This window comes from Bactrocera neohumeralis, chromosome 2 (assembly GCF_024586455.1).
Source record: "Bactrocera neohumeralis isolate Rockhampton chromosome 2, APGP_CSIRO_Bneo_wtdbg2-racon-allhic-juicebox.fasta_v2, whole genome shotgun sequence".
NCBI classification, from domain to species: Eukaryota; Metazoa; Arthropoda; class Insecta; order Diptera; family Tephritidae; genus Bactrocera; species Bactrocera neohumeralis.
This window is the reverse complement of record NC_065919.1, coordinates 25,943,076-25,961,680: the sequence shown is the minus strand read 5'-3', so window position 1 is coordinate 25,961,680 and position 18,605 is coordinate 25,943,076. Positions and strand designations below refer to the sequence as shown.

General features: G+C 34.9%; 1 protein-coding gene across 5 annotated transcripts in view; it reads left to right on the top strand.

Annotated features, from left to right (window-relative positions):
* The window catches only part of LOC126751117 (transmembrane and coiled-coil domains protein 2), a 64,899-nt gene extending 46,327 nt beyond the window's left edge, over positions 1 to 18,572 (top strand). For 3 of the 5 annotated variants that reach the window (XM_050461101.1, XM_050461103.1, XM_050461102.1), the window contains 12 exons: positions 4,383 to 4,756; positions 11,523 to 12,053; positions 12,306 to 12,494; positions 13,480 to 13,544; positions 13,607 to 13,776; positions 13,895 to 14,022; positions 14,223 to 14,406; positions 14,528 to 14,648; positions 15,099 to 15,203; positions 15,288 to 15,401; positions 15,599 to 15,774; positions 16,874 to 18,572. In XM_050461101.1, coding sequence (XP_050317058.1) covers positions 4,534 to 4,756; positions 11,523 to 12,053; positions 12,306 to 12,494; positions 13,480 to 13,544; positions 13,607 to 13,776; positions 13,895 to 14,022; positions 14,223 to 14,406; positions 14,528 to 14,648; positions 15,099 to 15,203; positions 15,288 to 15,401; positions 15,599 to 15,774; positions 16,874 to 17,000 — 2,133 coding nt within the window. In that variant the 5' untranslated portion in view covers positions 4,383 to 4,533 and the 3' untranslated portion in view covers positions 17,001 to 18,572. Of the gene's footprint in view, positions 1 to 4,382; positions 4,757 to 10,844; positions 11,284 to 11,522; positions 12,054 to 12,305; positions 12,495 to 13,479; positions 13,545 to 13,606; positions 13,777 to 13,894; positions 14,023 to 14,222; positions 14,407 to 14,527; positions 14,649 to 15,098; positions 15,204 to 15,287; positions 15,402 to 15,598; positions 15,775 to 16,873 lie in introns of those variants that run through there. The other 2 variants (XM_050461104.1, XM_050461105.1) reach the window with 2 other exon arrangements.
* The last annotated feature ends 33 nt before the right edge of the window (positions 18,573 to 18,605 follow it).

The window sequence follows — 18,605 nt, the reverse complement described above, 5'->3', positions numbered from 1 at the left end:
CATCCACTCGGCTGCCCGCTTCTTATCGCCTTGCGCACGCGCCCCGCGAACACCACTTCCTTTGTTTGTGCTGTTTGAATAATTTTTTTGCTTTTTTCTTTCAGTTGTAGAGTAATAAAATTGTTTATTAGTCGGATGTTGGGTGATTCACCTTTGGAATTTGCACTGAAACAAATTGCTCTAGTTGTTATTTCTATGCATCCAGCTTGGATGCCGATTTATTTTTTTATTGCTTCTGCTGTTTTTATATTTATAAAAACATACATACATAGGCATGTATCCTTTGGAGACTTACACTCATACATATATACCATGTTTACGATATTATCTACTTTCAATTGTTTGCCAATTGTTCCTAATGAAATTAGTTATATTCATTTATAGGCTAGGTTTGTCTTCACATTAGACTAGACATTAGTGAAATTAATAGATGTTAAGGTCGAAATTTAAACTTTTCAGCTCGAGAAGTTGCCTTTAAGCCCTCAATAGAATTGTTTAAATTAATTTTATTTATAACAAAATCATTTATTAACGCGATATTTACAAACTTGTACAAGAGAGACGATATGGAACTGAATTTATAAGAATTTTCAAACAGTTTGTGGGAATACTTAGAACTTAGAAATCTCTCAAAGCCGTTTAGTTATTTTCTAATTAATTTCACTGTTTCCAACTTTTACATCGCACAAAAAAAATTCTAAAACGCATAATGTAAACAATTTTTATCTTCGTGACGATATTTATATTAATTAATCAAGTATGAAGCAGATAACACCAAAGATCTCGACATCTTTAAGAACAACCCTGCATTATGACTACACTCACACATTTATTCATTTATTTAATTTTTTTTTATAAATTGTACACACATACATACATACATTTATACAAAGGTGCGAATTCCACTTTTTATTTTCTAATTGGTTTTGTTCAGTGCAAAATTTTATATTATTTTAAATAATGTGTGACTTTGGGAAATTTATTTTTTTTTTCAATTTTTAGGTATTATTACTATCATATAAACTATTTTTCATGCAATAAAAAATAAATAAAGACTATAGATATTATTATTATTTTTTATATTATATTGCATAATGATGTTCGTATGTGTAAGGCAGCCTTAAAAAATTAATTATTTTTGTACTGATGAAAGTTTACAAAATAAACTGCACTTGTAAGAGTATCAGTTTAAAAAGCGTTGAGCACATTCTTGTGGTTTCGATGTAATTAAGGGAAGCCTTTTTATAGTTAGACGCATTGTAATTTTTATGAAATGACAGAGCAATCATAGCAACATAGCATACATTTATATCAGATATCCAGTTATTTTTCACTTATTTGGATTTACAACGTCTGGTTGAATATACATTACGAGGGCTGCTATATATATTTCTGGTCTAATAATGAAAATAGGAATATTTATCAACGAAAATGGTTTTATTGTTTTTCAAAATATTCTCCATCAAGATTTATACACTTTTGCATGCGCTCAAACCAATTTTCGAAGTACTTTTTCCACTCCGAGTGAGACGCCTCCAAAACATGGTTTTTGAATGCTTCAACAGCATCTTCTGGCGACGAAAATCGTTGACCACGCATTATTTTCTTGATGTGTGGGAATAAAAAGAAGTCATTGGGTGCCAAGTCAGGGCTGTACGGCGGATGACCCATCAATTCGACCTTTTGGCCGGTCAAAAAGGCGCTGGTTTGAGCCGATGTGTGAGAGCTCGCATTGTCATGGTGCACAATGATTCGTCTTCTCTTGTTCGTTTTTCGAATTTCTCCGAAGACTTCAGGCAAACAAATGGTGGTGTACCACTCAGAATTGACCGTCCTACGTTGCTCAAGCGGAACAGTCGCCACATGACCAGTTTTGCCGATGAAACAGGCGACCATTTGCTTCGAAGTGCTTCTTCCACGAACAACTTTCGTTGGATTTGGCTCGTCTTGAAAGACCCACACGGTCGATTGCTGTTTTGTCTCGGGCTCATACGCATAGATCCATGATTCGTCACCTGTGACGATCTTATAAACGTCTTTTGAAGCACAGAGATCGTATTTTTTCAGCATTTCTTTACACCAATCCACACGATCCTTTTTTGGAGCGATTGTCAAAATGTGTGGGATCCAACGAGAACAAACCTTTTTTACGGCCAGGTGTTCATGCAATATCGAATGTATGCTGGTGGGAGAAATGCATAGGCATGCCTCTATCTGAAGGTATGTTACATGACGGTCTTGCATTATCAGTTCACGTACGGCATCGATGTTTTCTGGCACACCGGCTGTTTTTGGACGACCTTCACGGAATTCGTCTTTGAGCGAGCGTCGGCCACGATTGAATTCGTTGTACCAGTTTTTCACAATGCTATAGGATGGTGCTTCATAGCCATACAAAGATTTTAGTTCATCGATGCACTCTTGTCGTGATAATCCACGCCGAAAGTTGTGAAAAATGATTGCACGAAAATGTTCACGAGTTAATTCCATTTTTTGGCCGAGATGAATTTTTTAATTCCCTGTAAATAAAACAATTCACGGTTAAATGACAAAACGTTCTGAGTGATGTTATGCTAAAAAATGTCAAACTTTCCAATGGAAATGTCAGATTGCACCTGGCAACACTTAGTGTTGCCTAGGCCAGAAATATATGTATATAGCAGCCTCCGTATTCTCGGCTTTTAATTAAAATCCTTTTTTTTTAAATTTAATAAGTCTTTTTCCGAAATATTTAATATCGATAAAATGTTTAGATATCTAAATATTACATACAGATATGAAATTTAGAAGATTTTTCTTTAAGCTTCCGCTTACTGAACTACGCGTTTCATTCGGATATTAAAAGTCACTACGAAATTCTCAGTCCAAGTAGAAATATAAGTAATGAGAAACTCTTTAGAGATACGAGAAAAAATGAAACGAAGGCGACTTGAATTAAAATTTATTATTCGTTATTTATAATTATACCCTGAACAGGGTAAGCTTGCCAGGAAGTTTGTCTCACGCAGAAGGAAATTTCGGCGACCAATTTAAATAATTTAGCAAATAATCAGCAGCACCGAGTCGGTCTTGCTATGTCCGTCTATAAGTATATACATGAACTAGTCACTCAGTTTTTGAGATACCAATCTGAAATCACACGTCCTTTACTCCCCAAGAAACTGCTGATTTGTCGCAACGACCGACATCGAACCATTAAAGCTGTCATAAAAACTGAACGATCGGAATCAGGTTCTTGCTTGGAGAATGTTTCTAGTCGTTAAAATATCTGCAAAATTTGGCATGGAATATTTTATTGGATTATTATAGCATAGCAGTTCCTATACAAACTGATCGATCAAAATTTGTTTATTCGTGAAGGGTATTATTTATGGCTTTGGTGCAACCGAAGTTAACATATTCTTCTTGTTTTTATACCCTGAACGGGGTATATTAAGTCTGTCACGAAGTTTGTAACACCCAGAAGGAAGGGTCGGAGACCCTATAAAGTATATACATATGTATATAAATGATCAGTATCTCGAGCTGAGTCGATTTAGCCATGTCTGTCTGTCTGTCTGCATATATACGAACTAGTCCTTCAGTTTTTAAGATATCGTTTTGAAATTTTGCAAACGTCATTTTCTCTTCAAGAGGCTACTCATTTGTGGGAACTGCCGATATCGGACCACTATAACATATAGCTGCCATACAAACTGAACGATCGGAATCAAGTTCTTGTATGGAAAACTTTTGCATTTGACGTAATATCTTCACGAAATTTGGTATAGATTATTTTCTAAGACAACAATGTAATCTCCGAAAAATTGTTCAGATCGGTTAACTATAGCATATAGCTACCATACAAACTGAACGATCGGAATCAAATGCTTGCACGGGAAACTTCCTCAATTGACGATATATCTTTACGAAATTTGGTATGAGTTATTGTTTATAGAAATGATGTAATATCAGAAGAAATTGCTCAGATCGGATTACTATAGCATATAGCTGCTATACAAACTGAACGATCGGAGTCAAGGGCTTGTATTGAAAACTTTTGCATTTGAAGTGGTATCTTCACGAAATTTGACATGGATTACTACTTAAGGTAATAACATAATCTCCGAAAAAATTATTCAGATCGGATTACTATAGCATATAGCTTCCATACAAACTGAACATATAGTTACTAAGAGAAATGCACCTGTGAAGGGTATTTAGTTTCGGTGCAACCGAAGTTAACATATTCTTCTTGTTTTTTTTATTTCAGCTGGCTCCTAATCGGATTGAAAACTATTACGCCTAATAATAATAATTTTGCCCTTCACCTTCTTTACTACACCCATTTAAATAGCATTGAATGGCGACTAATTTCGTTTGTATTATTCGTCTCATTGCAGTTTTCGCACAATAGTACGTGAAGCTAATTGCGCAACGCTGGCTTATTTGGACAGCAATAAAACGGCACGTACATACACATAACCACTGTATCAGTAGCTACAACAACCACACCGCAGAGAAGACACTTGACTATTATGCATTGACAAAAGTATGGACTCAGTACATATGACGCGTACTGCTGGTGGTAGTGGTACACAATTATCGTCATTACTCTCAACCTCAACAGCAGCAACAGCAACAGCAACGAATAGTGCCGCAACAACGCCAGCGAAAGATCATCATAATAACAATTTGTTGTTGCTAAGTCGAGTCGCAGGAAGCGGACAGTTGCGCACAAGTAGATCTCCATCAGACACACGCAGTTCCGAACAAAGTACGTAGATTGCATGGATTTACATAGCTTAAATATACTTAATTTTATAAGTATGTATGCAGATTCACAGATCCGTTTGCAAGTAACCTGCGGATGTGCATTAAACGCTTTTATGATTATCTTTAATATTTAAGTGCATAAATTTTCATGTTCATATATTCATTATCAGTTTTATAATAATTAACTTGAATATTACTGAAGCTAAGGAACATTTATAACATTTGTACATACATATACTGCAACTGTATTCGAAATAATAGCATTGGTTTGTGAAAATTAAAAAAATGTTATTTTTACACTTAAGAAATTCTGCTTATTTAATTAAAAGGTCCAAATATTGCCACTCTGGGCTTAAATTGATTTTTGATACAGTTACCACATTCTTGGAGTCCCGTTATTTTTTCAGCTCGTAGTTGCTTCTTTGCTCTGATTTAAAATAGCAGCATAATTTCAAAGAATTTCATTGAAATGCGAAAAATTCAATTAATGTTAATTGAAACAACAGTTCTTTAGTGAACACATCGCTCTTTAAATTTTAAAACATATTTTTTTTTGCAAAAATGGGCCGGACCACCAAACATTGTTCTAAAAAAAAGAGGGTCTTATTAAAGAAATGTTGACGGAAGGAAAATCTGACAAGTTTATCGAAGGTTTGCTCGGAGGTCCTGCCAAAATGATAGCGAATGCAAAATATGGAAACCGAATCCGGAAACAAGGTGACAAAAAAAAGCCATTTTATACCTAAAAAACAATTAAAGATGAGTTAAAACTTAGAGTCACTGCTTCCACAATAAGAAAAAAGTTGATAACAGTTAAACTCTATGGCAGGAGCCCAAGAAAGGTGTCATTACTTAAACCAAGACAAGTGCATGGCAGAGTTCAATTTTTTGAAGAGCACCTGCATTGGTCAGTCGAAAAATGGCGCAAAATATTGTGGTCCGACGAAACAAAAATTGTTTTATTTGGTTCTCGAGGACGCTGAAGGTATGTACGGAGGCCAGTAAAAGCTTCATATGATCGTAAATATGATGGGAAAAAAATTCAAGTGCCAAAATCAATCTATGGCGGTTTTCTCTTACTACGTACATGCCCGTTATTTTGGATTAAATAAAACATGGATGCCAAATTTTACTTATTTAAGGAAGCACTTTATGTTAATCTGTAAGGAAATCATATTTCTTTTAAACTTGAATAAATAAAAATCAATGACACTATTTCTTTGCTTCATTTAAATTACTGGTTATGCCACTGCTATTATTTCGATCACAGTTGTACTTATACTATATGTATTTATTATATAACACTTATTTTTCACCATTTACATATCGACATTACCTATAAATTTTATTTTATGTATGTATGTGGATATGTACAAACATATGTATATAGGGATATAAGTATGTACATACATAAATAGCTCACGGCATTCAAAAATAGAACAAAATTTATCCTATGCTTTCAAAAGCTTCGCTTGGCTTCGGCTTAATTAAATTTGAACTGTGGCTAATTTTAGCAGTTAATCTCCCATTTTGTATTCACATGTACATATGTATGTATATACACACATAGTATGTATAAGTATGTATGTTTGTTTGTTTGCTGGTTAATTTGCTTGATGAGCACCTTTCCTTGGAATTCCTTCAAAGTATATCACAATGTCCATTTATTATCTGTCATTGTGTAGCGCGTTTTCTTCAAGTCAATTGGACATTTCCGCTTGTATTTGCGGTGTGGCGAAAAAGTAGGTGTGTCCACAGATATAAGCTACGCATACACACACATGCATTGAAGCTTGGTATGCGTATTATAACTGCACATAATTCATTTAACTACTTGGGCTCATTTCCATGAAGAAACTATCCATATAGAAATACCGGTCAATATACATATACTTGTATGTGGGTGTGTTTGTATGTGCAGCTGTGGCTCAAATTTATGACCGGCTTAGTGCATATCGCATTATTGGGAGCGCGTTCTTCACATTTATAACTACATAACTACTCGTAGCCGCACGAAGGAATTCCATTTATGCAACAATTAAGATAAAGTATTTATTGTAGTAGCACTCAGACAGATGATTAAAAGCTTTGCGCACAGTGAAGTACATGTTCGGACATTTATATATGTATATATACATATGTTCATTTTTGTTAAAACTATTAGTAATTGTGTTATTCTTCTTCGCATATATTTGTTTCCAGCTGCAACTCAGTTGTGAAGCACTATTCTTTAGCAAGCAGCTTGTGAGTTCTTGATTTAATATTTAAGTCTCTTTTATGTAGTAATAGACATCATAGTTTACACTGGTTATTTTTTGAAATAGTCCACAATTACTAAAGGGACATATATATAGACATTTGGTTTACAAAAAGAAATAAAACGTCTATAGTTTAATGGAATGGCCAAGAATTTAGCCTTATTAAAAAAATAAGGGTTGACCAAATGATTTAAGGCAAATGACCATCGTGGCTTGCAAGCATAAATAGCAGCCGAAAGAGCCAATTTTCGATAAATTTTTACAGTACGCTGAATATTCACTTCAAAGGCGTCAGTGGTTTTGGGCTTATCTGCGTAGACAAGCTACTTCACATAACCGCGAACCGTAAACATAACAAAAAATTGTCCAGCGGTGTTAAGGGGGAGCCTGCTTTAGAGGTTTCAAAAATTCGATTTTTATTCGAGTTTTTAGTTGGGTTTTTTTTTCTATCCTGCCCGCCAATTAAGAAAATTCGTAAAAATTAAAAACCGTGAAATCGTGCGTCAAAGTTTTCGCAGGCTCCCCCCTTAATCCGGCTTAGATATCTGCTACAGCTCGGTCGACGCACTTACCTTTTTCTTACGAAAATTAGTTGCTTTGTTATAACTATGGGGGATTATGGTTGTTGGATTTTTCGTCCACATCAACATCCTCCAATTGATACATGAAAAAGTAATTAATTAATCATGGCTCTGTAGCGTTCCCCATTGACTGCAACAGATTGTTCGCCTTCATTTTTGAAGAAAACACTGACTGTAGAGCTAACCAAACAGTGGCTTATGGATTATCATCATTCCAAATGAGAAATTTGTTTTTACTAACGGACCAATTCTACTAGAAGTGAGCTCCATCGCTTAAAAAATTTTTCTTTTGAAAATAGGCATTGATGGTCTTCTCGTTTTGGGTCCATTCACAGAAGATGCGACGAGCTTGTAGGTCGTTCGGCTTCAATAGGCAAAACCAAACTACACTATAAATCAAACCACAGCTGTCAAAGAATCAATCTTCAAAAAAGTATTGACTCATTGAAAATCATATGTAAAGTGTGACCCATGTCGAGGTTATATACTTTTTTAAAGAAAAAACGCAGAAACTTTATATTTAATGAGGAATGTTTCATGTTTATCATTTGAAAGAACTTTCTTTGGCATTAATTTTTTGAAGAATCGCCGGCCCAAAACGTGAAATTATCTGCTAACCGAAGTGTGCTCTCAATAAATTCATTGATTAATGCAGTGTGTGGGAAGTGGCGCCGTCTTGTTGAAACCAAATTCCACCGAGTCGGTTATCATGGCACAATAACGGTCGCCATTGACGGTTACGTTCTCAACGCCATCATTTTTGAAAAAATATGTACCGATGATTCCACCGGCCCACAAACCACAACAAAACCACTGTTTTTTCTGGATGAAATGACAGCTCTTGAAATTTTTCAGGTTGCGTTTTCCGTCCCAAATATGGAAATTTTGTTTGTTTACATACCCACTGAGCCAGAAATGGGCCTCATCGCTGAAAAAATTCGAACCTTTCTAGACCCCATAGAGCGAAGTGATGGTCGCATGGGAAGGTCGAGCGGCTTGAGTTCTTGCACAAATTGTAATTTGTACGCTTTCAATTTAAGATCACGACGTAAACTCTTTACAGAACTTGAATTTTCGCAATAAAGTTGAACGATTTTTAAATGTTGTTCAGGCGTAAGTCTTTCATGATGAAATGCCAAACAATACTGAACAAAAATAACATGACGGCTTGACACGACTCACTGGTGGTATGTCAAAAAAGCCTATTAAATAAAATACCTCTTCTGACCTTAACTCTAGTTTCTGCGAAGTTTGAAAAGTATTTTTTTTTTTTAATTTTACACACTATACTACTACATAAACTAAAGTAAATAAACGTTATACTATGTATGTATTCATTACATTTGCATGTTGTATATCATATAGTAAATACTTATGGGGTAAACCTTTGTCTCTTAATGCTCAAATTTCTCATTTTCAACACAAACTGTTTTATTCTTTGCTTTAACAGATTTACTATACATATGTTTAAGTGTTTCTTCATCAAAGACTTGCAAGCGTTTAATATTTTTTTATATAGAAAAATAGTTAAGGAATATAACTCAGCCGCACGCTATTTTGAAAATCTGGAACTATTTTAAAACTAAAAAATTAAAAAAAGTACAAATAGTCAAACATACAGTGTCGGACAAAAAAGAGCATTTAATCAAGTGTTTGATTGCAAATTATTTGTTAAAGGCAACGTTTTTGTTAATTTTTTTTTTGTTTGAAGATTGGGTGGCATCCCATGCGAAAAGAAAATATGGTTAGCAACTCCGCAGCTAAATTGGTTTTTGCGAATTTCCCGAATACTGCCAATGTGAAGCATGTGAAGGTGGTCAATAAAATAAGAACAAAGGCAAGTTGGGCCAATTTATTTGTTTTTGTATCGGTAAGCATTACAGCTTAAAAAAAATGGGTAGGACGAAGCATTGCTAAAGAGTGGGAAATAGTAGAAAAAAACTAAGAAGTGAAAGTCAAAGTATTTGGGAAGTTGCAAAACTTATTGAAGATTTAAAACATTCGTGCACCAAGCTCTATTACCACAAAAAACTCACTGCAAAACAGGTAGGACTCGCAAAACTAGAAGCTCAGACGATAATTTCATTAGAATTGCATCGTTGCGGGGGCAATTCAAGTCAGCTGCCGCATTTAGTACTCCCTAAGTGAGTATTGGAGTGCAAATTTGTACTCGATCAGTTAGAAGATGTCTGATTGAAAGTAAACTTTATGGAAGAACAGTGCGCAAAGTACCGTTATTGACACAGAGTCATCAAAACTTTTGCATCGAATTCGTTCAAACTCATGTCGAATGGAATGGCCCAATAAATGTAAACAATTGCGTAATATGGTATGGACAGACGAAAGTCAATTTAGTTGGAAGTGATTGTAAACGTTGGATAAGGGGTCTGAAAAATGCAGTATTCCTCTCCAAATATACTATGAACAATTTGAAGTACACGGGTGGAAGCATCATAATATGGGGATGCTTCTCATGGTACGGTATGTGTCTTCCGTATTGGATAAAAGAAAAGATGGACAGATTTATTTACGTCAGCATACTCAATGAAGTTATGCTTCCAAATGCAGAATGAAATATGCTTCTAAAGTGGAAGTTTTAACAGGACAACGACCCCAAACATCGGCTCTTGCACGAAATAGATTTCTTCACAATAAAATTGACGTTTTCATCTTGCCTACAAAATCTCCGGACCGGAATCGAAACAAAAATTTGGAACCGTTAGGTCGAAAAGAAGGAAGAATTATGGGGGAATATCCAAAAAGCCTAGTATTCGATATCCCTGACTACCTATGCGATCCCAGTGGACTCAAAGCCAAAAAGGTGTCAAGCCGTGTGAAAAAACAATAGCTATTTAAGAGAATAGCCAATATGCACTCTATTTTCACTTCCGTTTTAATCATATTTCTTAATTATTTGAAGTGTTCTTATTTTGTTGTCCGCTTCCAATGTGATTCAGTATACATAACTTTTAACAGTTAATTTTTTTACAATGAAATATTTTCGAACTTAGTTTTAATAAAAATTAAACTTACTGAATGAGCCAAAAATAATAATACATATTTTTTGAAATTTTATCTGGATGACTGTTTTTATTTTTTTGACCGACACTGTATGTATGTACATATGATTGTATAACTGATTTTTAGTTTTGTGTACGCTGCTGTGAGTTTTAACATACTGTGCTTCTTCTTCTTGTTCTCGTTCTCGATTTTTTCCGCTCATTGTTATTGTTTTGCGCATTTCGCACAGTTCGAAGACATCCAACAACAATTACAATACACGCATACGCTCTCACGCACGCACTCACACGCCCACAAAAGCTATAAAAAAATATCACTTTAAATTAGAAGAAGAAGAAGAAACAGCACTACTACACACGCAAGCACGTCCGCCCGCTCGCTTAACGCTTGCTTTTTAGCTTCAAACGCAAACAGCACAGACAAGGATAACAACAACAACACTGAATTACAACAAAGCAAACAAACAATACATTAACAATCAAATTTATAAAAAAAAAACAAATACAATATAAACATTCTGACAACAACAACAACAAGCCGCTTCTGCATCGTTAATATCTGCATAGTTGCTGTTAGTATTGCCATAATAATTGTTGTGTGTTACGTGTTGTTGTCACCTGTCGCCAGTTCATTGGGCTACGCGCATCTAATGAAGCACCAAATTAAACGTAAAAACAGAATAATCTTAGAAAACTGAAAATACAAAGCATAAACTTAACTCTATTTTCAACATTTTACTTCAAATTGATAATACAACAACAACTACACCAAAACAACTAAACTTCATCGAACCAAACAACAAAACTCTCTACATACGACTGTCTCTGTCCGGATTTGTACGACGCTCACGTGTGTCATTTGGGCACTCGGCTGCACCTCTTACAATACCGCTGGTTGTGCGCCACAGTGTCACGTGAGCGAAGTAATCGCGGTGATAGCACCGATTCGGCGGGCCAGCACGACCGTTTGGCTTTCAGCGGCACAGCGTTATCAGCGGTGACGTCCTCAACGGCCGGATCGACGGTGGTCGGCACCACCGGCACACTGGGCGGCGCCGGCGCATCGGGTACCTCGCTCGCGACCACCACATCGACGGGCGGTGTCAGCAGTTACGGCAGCAGCACTATGACCGGTTGTATCGGCAGCGGCAACAGTGGCGCCACTGTCGCCACATTTCGCGGCTTCCGTAGCCACTCGCCGTCGAGTCGACGCAGTCGCGAACGCAGCCGGCGCGAGTTCCAGCGCACACATGGCTCCGATCAGGGCGGTCTATTGGCCTACAGCGGTCTGAGCGGTTTAAGTATTGGCGGAATCAGCAGTGGTGGTGTTGGCATCGGTGCGGGGGGCGTCAGCGGCGGCGGCTTCATAGTGGGCGGTGGTGATGGTAGCACACTGGATGGTATGGGTGGCATTGGCGCCGAGGATTCGCGTCTTTCAGGTGTGACTAACAAGAAAATATGTAGTTATATGTGTACGCTAGTCTATTATATGCCTGTTTTTGTGTAAACTTGAAATGTGTGCTAAGGTCTTTTATTTGTTAGTTCAAAAATACCTGGCTCACATTCTCAAGTCGTGCTTCTAATTTGCTTTGCATTATTTCTATGTTTTATTATTGTTATTATTATTTTTTTATTTGCTTTTGATGATCAACTGTCTCAATTTTCTAATTATTACGTATTAATGTTATCAGGCAACGAGGATCTCTGCTATCAGTCGTTCGCTTCCGACGAACAGGATGGCACACAAGTGGGCGCGGATGGCAGCAAGAAACACCATCGCCGACATGAACGTACCTCCAGCCTGCAAGCGCTCGATCGTCTCAACACGAAAATCCAATGTACAAAAGAGTCCATACGGAAGGAACAAACAGCCCGAGATGGTGAGCGAGAATTATTTAGATAATAAATTTGAATTGAAACTACATTTAAATTATATTTGCAATGTGTAATACAAAAATAGGTGTAAGTCTAATACCACCCACCCTTTGGAAGTCAGTTTTCGTACATTTCTTAAATTTTGTAAATCCTTTCTTCCTTATGTTCTTATAATACGGCATAAATTTACTCAGTTCTTAGCTTTTGTCCGAGGTCCGTTTAAAGGCGAAAATATTGAATGGTGATAAGTGAGACCTTTCTCATACCATGCAAAACATTTTACGACCCATCATAATGAGACACAGTATAACCCTCGAAATTCCGACTGTAAAAATCTCGGTATTATCTATTTTTTTCGACTAAAGTAATACAGAGTTATTAAAGTTGAAGTGTCCAAACGAAAGCAGATGTGAATGAATCATCTTTTATCGAATACTTTCTCTTCATTAATCCATGCTATATATACATATATGTATGTACATATATTTTTTAACGGAATTACGTTGTTAGATTGTGAAAGGAAAAAGAAAATCAATCTCTATACAACATACACACGTAGACGACTCGAAATCACAACAGAAATTTCTTCCAAAATACTTTAGCTTTTACTTTAAGCTTTCTTCCCCAATACTTCTTCTTTGGTGGTTGGCTTGCTCGAATTTCTACTAAACCGTTTATTTCTTGGACTCCCATTTGAACATTTTGTCAGTTTTAGAGACGGTTTTGTTAGTTGCGGTAATAAATCTTTATCCTGCGGTTGCTATATACCACCAATGGACTGCCGCGTTCGCAATAATCATTCTCAGTATAATTTATGAAACTGCAACAAGAGCAACAATTTGTCTGATTAAGTTCAAAAATATTTTTAAAAACTTTGGTAATGGTAAATAAAATAAATGAAAAAAGTACAAACAACTTGACTACTTGATCAATTACAACTAGGCGACAAAGAGTAATCGTATATTTTTGTGATATTTCCTCATTGTCCAGATAACGTGAATGAGTATTTGAAGTTGGCGGCCAGTGCTGATAAGCAGCAATTACAGCGAATAAAGGTAGGTAATGCGCCACTCCGTACATATTTAGAAACTTATGCAATGCTTTGTCATCGCTTTAGGCCGTCTTCGAGAAGAAAAACCAGAAAAGCGCACACAGTATCTCACAGCTACAAAAGAAACTTGACAACTACACGAAGCGAGCGAAAGATCTAACCAACCATCAATTCGCGAATAAAAGTCAGCATCGCCAGCCGCGCGAAGTGTTACGAGATGTGGGCCAGGGCTTGAGGTGAGAGCGCTCGATGGAAAATTAAAAACATATTACAATATTTCTAATCCAATTTGTATTCTAATTTCCGCTTTCGCGCTATAATCTACCGTATTTGCTGCCGCCCACGCGTTTGTAGAAATGTCGGTGGCAATATACGCGACGGTATTACCGGCTTTTCTGGTTCGGTGATGTCTAAGCCGCGTGAATTCGCACATTTAATTAAGAACAAATTCGGTAGCGCCGATAATATTAATCAAATGTCAGGTGAGTGTGAAAGTATTGCATGTGCGCTAGCCTACATTTAGGCGCAAGTGTAGCGTTCTTGAATCGCTTTACTTTCATAATTAAAAATGAAAGATAATTAACTTTGCATTGTCGCTCTAATGAAAAAATAAATAATATTTACTCTTTAAATAATAAATCTAGTTCCTCATTGAAATTATTTATTGTTATTTATGTGGCAGAAACTGAAATCAACAACATTAACATGCCCGTCAATGCTGAACTGATTGGCAGTTCGACGCCGAGTAATAACATAGCGGCCACATCCACCGGTTCGGGTAACACTGGTGGCGCGGGTAGCGGTAAATTTAATAGCGATAACGGTAGTGAATGCAGCAGCGTCACCAGCGAGAGCATACCAGCCGGGTGAGTGTACCTATATTAATAATGCGCACATTCATTTATGCCGCCTTCTTTATTATATTTGATTTGTCACAAATTTAATATGATTATTAATATTATGTCCCCTTTACTTGTTCTCCTCTAGCTCTGGCAAGAGTCAATCGGGCGCGAGTCAATATCATCTTGTGCTCAAATCGCTTTTAACCGAATTGGCTGAGCGAAAAGATGAAATCGAAAAACTAAAAGAACGTGTTGAAAGACTAGAGGTGAGCCAAATAGCAAAAAAAAATTACTTTTTACCCATTAAAGTGTTTTAAGATGCAAAAATACATACGAGTACATAAAAAAATGTAAATTTATATAATTTAATGTACTTTAATAATCGGTGATTCATTATGAACATTTTTTAACTCAAATTGATATCAAATCCAAAAACCAAAAGAAATGATATAATAGTTGAATACAAGTAATTATCAAAGAACTAGTCAAAGTTTTGATTTTGATACTATGTCGGCACAACAAAAAAAAGTTTTTTTGTGAAAAAACTTACACATCAGTGTCGCAAAAAATCGAAATTAATTACCTTATTCCTTCGGTCATGTTAAATTTCAAGACGATCGCTCTAACTGTTTCGGTTAATGAGTAGATGTAGACACTCTAAACAAAGCATGAACGTTTCTTTAAATCAGATTTTTATATTGTTTTTGATTTTTTAGACTGCACAAAAGGAATTAAACAGTTTAACTGCAACGCTAGAAGGTGAACGGTACCGCGCCGAAAGTTTAGAGGAGCAAATTAACGATTTAACCGAACTGCATCAGGTACGTAAAAAGGGGGGGGTAGGGAAAAACTTCCGTTATAAAGCTAACTACATTATTCCTATTCTCGTATTGCTTCTGCTACAGAATGAAATCGAAAACCTAAAGCAAACAATTGCCGATATGGAGGAAAAGGTGCAATATCAAAGTGATGAGCGACTGCGCGACGTTAATGAAGTACTGGAAAATTGCCAAACGCGGGTGAGTGCAGTGGTATTAATATTTCTGAAAGCAATGAATTAACATTATGCATTAAACATAATATACACATAATTATAATTTTTTTTTGTGCTCATGCATTTATTTGTAAATGCGGCGTTTAGCGCATTTCATTAATATACACAATGTTCATTAATTGTAATTGTATATTTGATGAATTTCACATTTCCCCAACTTAGATATCCAAAATGGAACATTTATCACAACAACAGTACGTTACCGTCGAGGGTATAGACAATTCGAATGCACGAGCGCTCGTCGTCAAGCTCATTAATGTCGTTTTAACTGTATTACAAGTGGTGTTGTTATTGGTAGCGACGGCAGCAGGCATTATAATGCCGTTCTTGAAGACGAGGTAAGTGCGGAGAGTGTTCAGTTGTTTCATTTACAAGAGGTAGAATTACTTTGTTCATGATTATATAAAAAGCTATATTATATTAGACTTGCCATATATCCTTTTTGTATAATAACAAAAAGATTACAAGGCTTCCCTCTCTACCATCAAATATTACATGATCTAAAGTGTTAAAAGTTTGTCAAGCAACATACATACGTATGTATGTATTCATACCTACATACAATTGGTTTGAAAGTAATATGAAATATATTAGTATGAATGTAATTAAGGGGAAATTATTAGAATTAGAGCGCTGTCATTAATTGATTAATATCATTTGTAGACACAATACAGCTTTGAGGAAGATATGAAAAAAAATGTTAATCATACGTCATGTAGGGCTTTATAAAGAAATTTCGTGACGTAATAAGTACACCCAACATAACTTAACGGACTATATTTACTTCGCAAAACCGTGTAAAAAATGTTGAAAACTATAAAATATCAGATATGCATACAAATTGTATTTTATTGAGCATTAAAACTTAAAATACATAATTCATACAGGTGAAAAATTGGTAAAGCAAGCAAAAAACAAAGGAAATCTGTTAATCCAGAATTAAGAACAAAAAAATTTAAATAGAAATAATGAAAAAATATTTACATAGCAACAAAACTATTCGTCGCTACTTGATAATAAGCGCAATTGTTTGCGATGAACTGGACTAAAGTCGGTAACATCACTGGAGATATTCATCAAATTATCCAATGGTAACTTTCGTCTGGAAATTGAGTTTTGAATTATCGGACTACTTTCCGAAAGGTCTTGCGTCGTCGACTTTTTTACAAAATAAAATTTTTTTTCAACCGTGTAACTTCAAATCCGTGTAAGAAGAAACCGTGTAAAAGAAGAGTTTGGTGTATTTATACTTTTTTTTAATATTTAGTAACTTTTGTCGCGTTGTTTACATAATATATGTATATAAACATATATTTTTTAAGAATTTTTTCTTGTTTGTACTTAATTTTTTTTCAGAAATGTAGTATAAAGTTTATAGTCCATACATATCAATATATTATTTTTTCATCATTTAAAATTATGTTTTTGTTTTAACAGAGTGCGCGTGCTGACGACATTCTTATTCATATTCTTCATTATATTTGTGATACGACAATGGCCGGATGTGCAAGACATCGGCGCTGGACTGATGCGACACTTAAAGGAATCACTGGTGGTCAAATGAAGTATGTAAATGGCGCGCTTGTAAGCAAACAAAGCATAAACGTAGACATAAGCACACAATGAAAGTGAAATGCGGAATGCAGAAAGCAGAAATACATATGCTGGCAGCAGATAGTAACGGCAGCAATACATCTGTATATGCGCGGGTGAATGTAGCAGCAATTAGTTATACAAATTTTGTTAATTTTGATTAGCTGTTAGTGTCATTAGAGAAATATGGAAAACAATATGCAAATAAATTACAATGTTAAATACTATTATATAATATAATAATACATACATATATCTAGAGAGTAACGCTATAAATTAGGCCTAAAGCACCCGTCTTGTATAGCTGCACTCTACTGGAAGCGTGGTTTAATGTGAGGTGCGCGTCTAGCAAAGATTTACACGTGTGACATATTAAACTATAGTATATTAATTTCCTGTTTAAGTACATACAATATTAGCGCCACTACAAATTTAAGAGAAAATACTCATGTATAATTGGAATTTCTTTGAAATACAGCTAATACGAACATAAAGTTGATTTACAAGCGGGTTAGTTACAGTTTTTGTGGGAAATGTTAAATTTAGTCGGATATACATGGACATTTACACACACTTTGACATTGATTTTAAAAATAATGACTCAATTTCCACTGTTTCACTATGCGTTTAGTTTAGTTTTATACTCATATGCGCTCATTTGTATGCCACAATCACACACACACACACACATTGCAAAATTGAACCTATTTTAGGTGAAGCTTAAGCTTTAAATGTTCTTCTGCCATTTTTTAATATCTCAAATATTTTTTAAACAGTCTAAAATGCATTTTTGCTCCAACAACAATAACCTCCATAAACCTTTGTTCTGTAATGTAATGATAACAACAAAGTTTTGAAGTTGTAGATTGAAAACTTTCTAAGATACCTTATATACATTTACTAATTCTAAAATTCTTTTCAAATATGTACCACGCCATATTCAGCCTACGTTTTTCAAACAAGCATAAATATAAAAATAGAAAATATCTAACTATAAATTTCAATTGCCAAAAAACTTATTTTAAAAAATATTAATTATTAAATCAGTGTTTCAAATTCTGAAACAGTCACTTTAAAAGCAATTTCAAAAATAATTTTTTAAATATTAATATAATATACAGTTTATACAAGAGTTTTGAAATTCGAAAATTCGTTTGATTTTCAAGGGAATATGGTAAAAGTGGAAGCAAATACTAAAAAACTGTTGAACAAGATTTCTATAATATTTTTTAAACATAAATGTAATATATAAAATACCATATAAATACCGTATATAACAATATAATATATTAAATACTAATAATTTATTTCTAAAAATGTACTTGAATTTAATTTTTTTAGCATATGCTTTCTTTTTAAGTATATTCTATTCGAAAACCAAATGAATTTGGGTATTTCAAAACTTGTTGCTAAATTTCGCTGCAATAAAATAAAATAATACATAAAACCTCCTAACTTCAATAGAGAAACAAATTGTTAAAATATCTCAATTCTAGCTCGCATAGTGTAGTGTTGTTTTTTTTTTTTTTTTTGATATTTACAATATTTGAATAAACAACAACAATTAAATATCAAG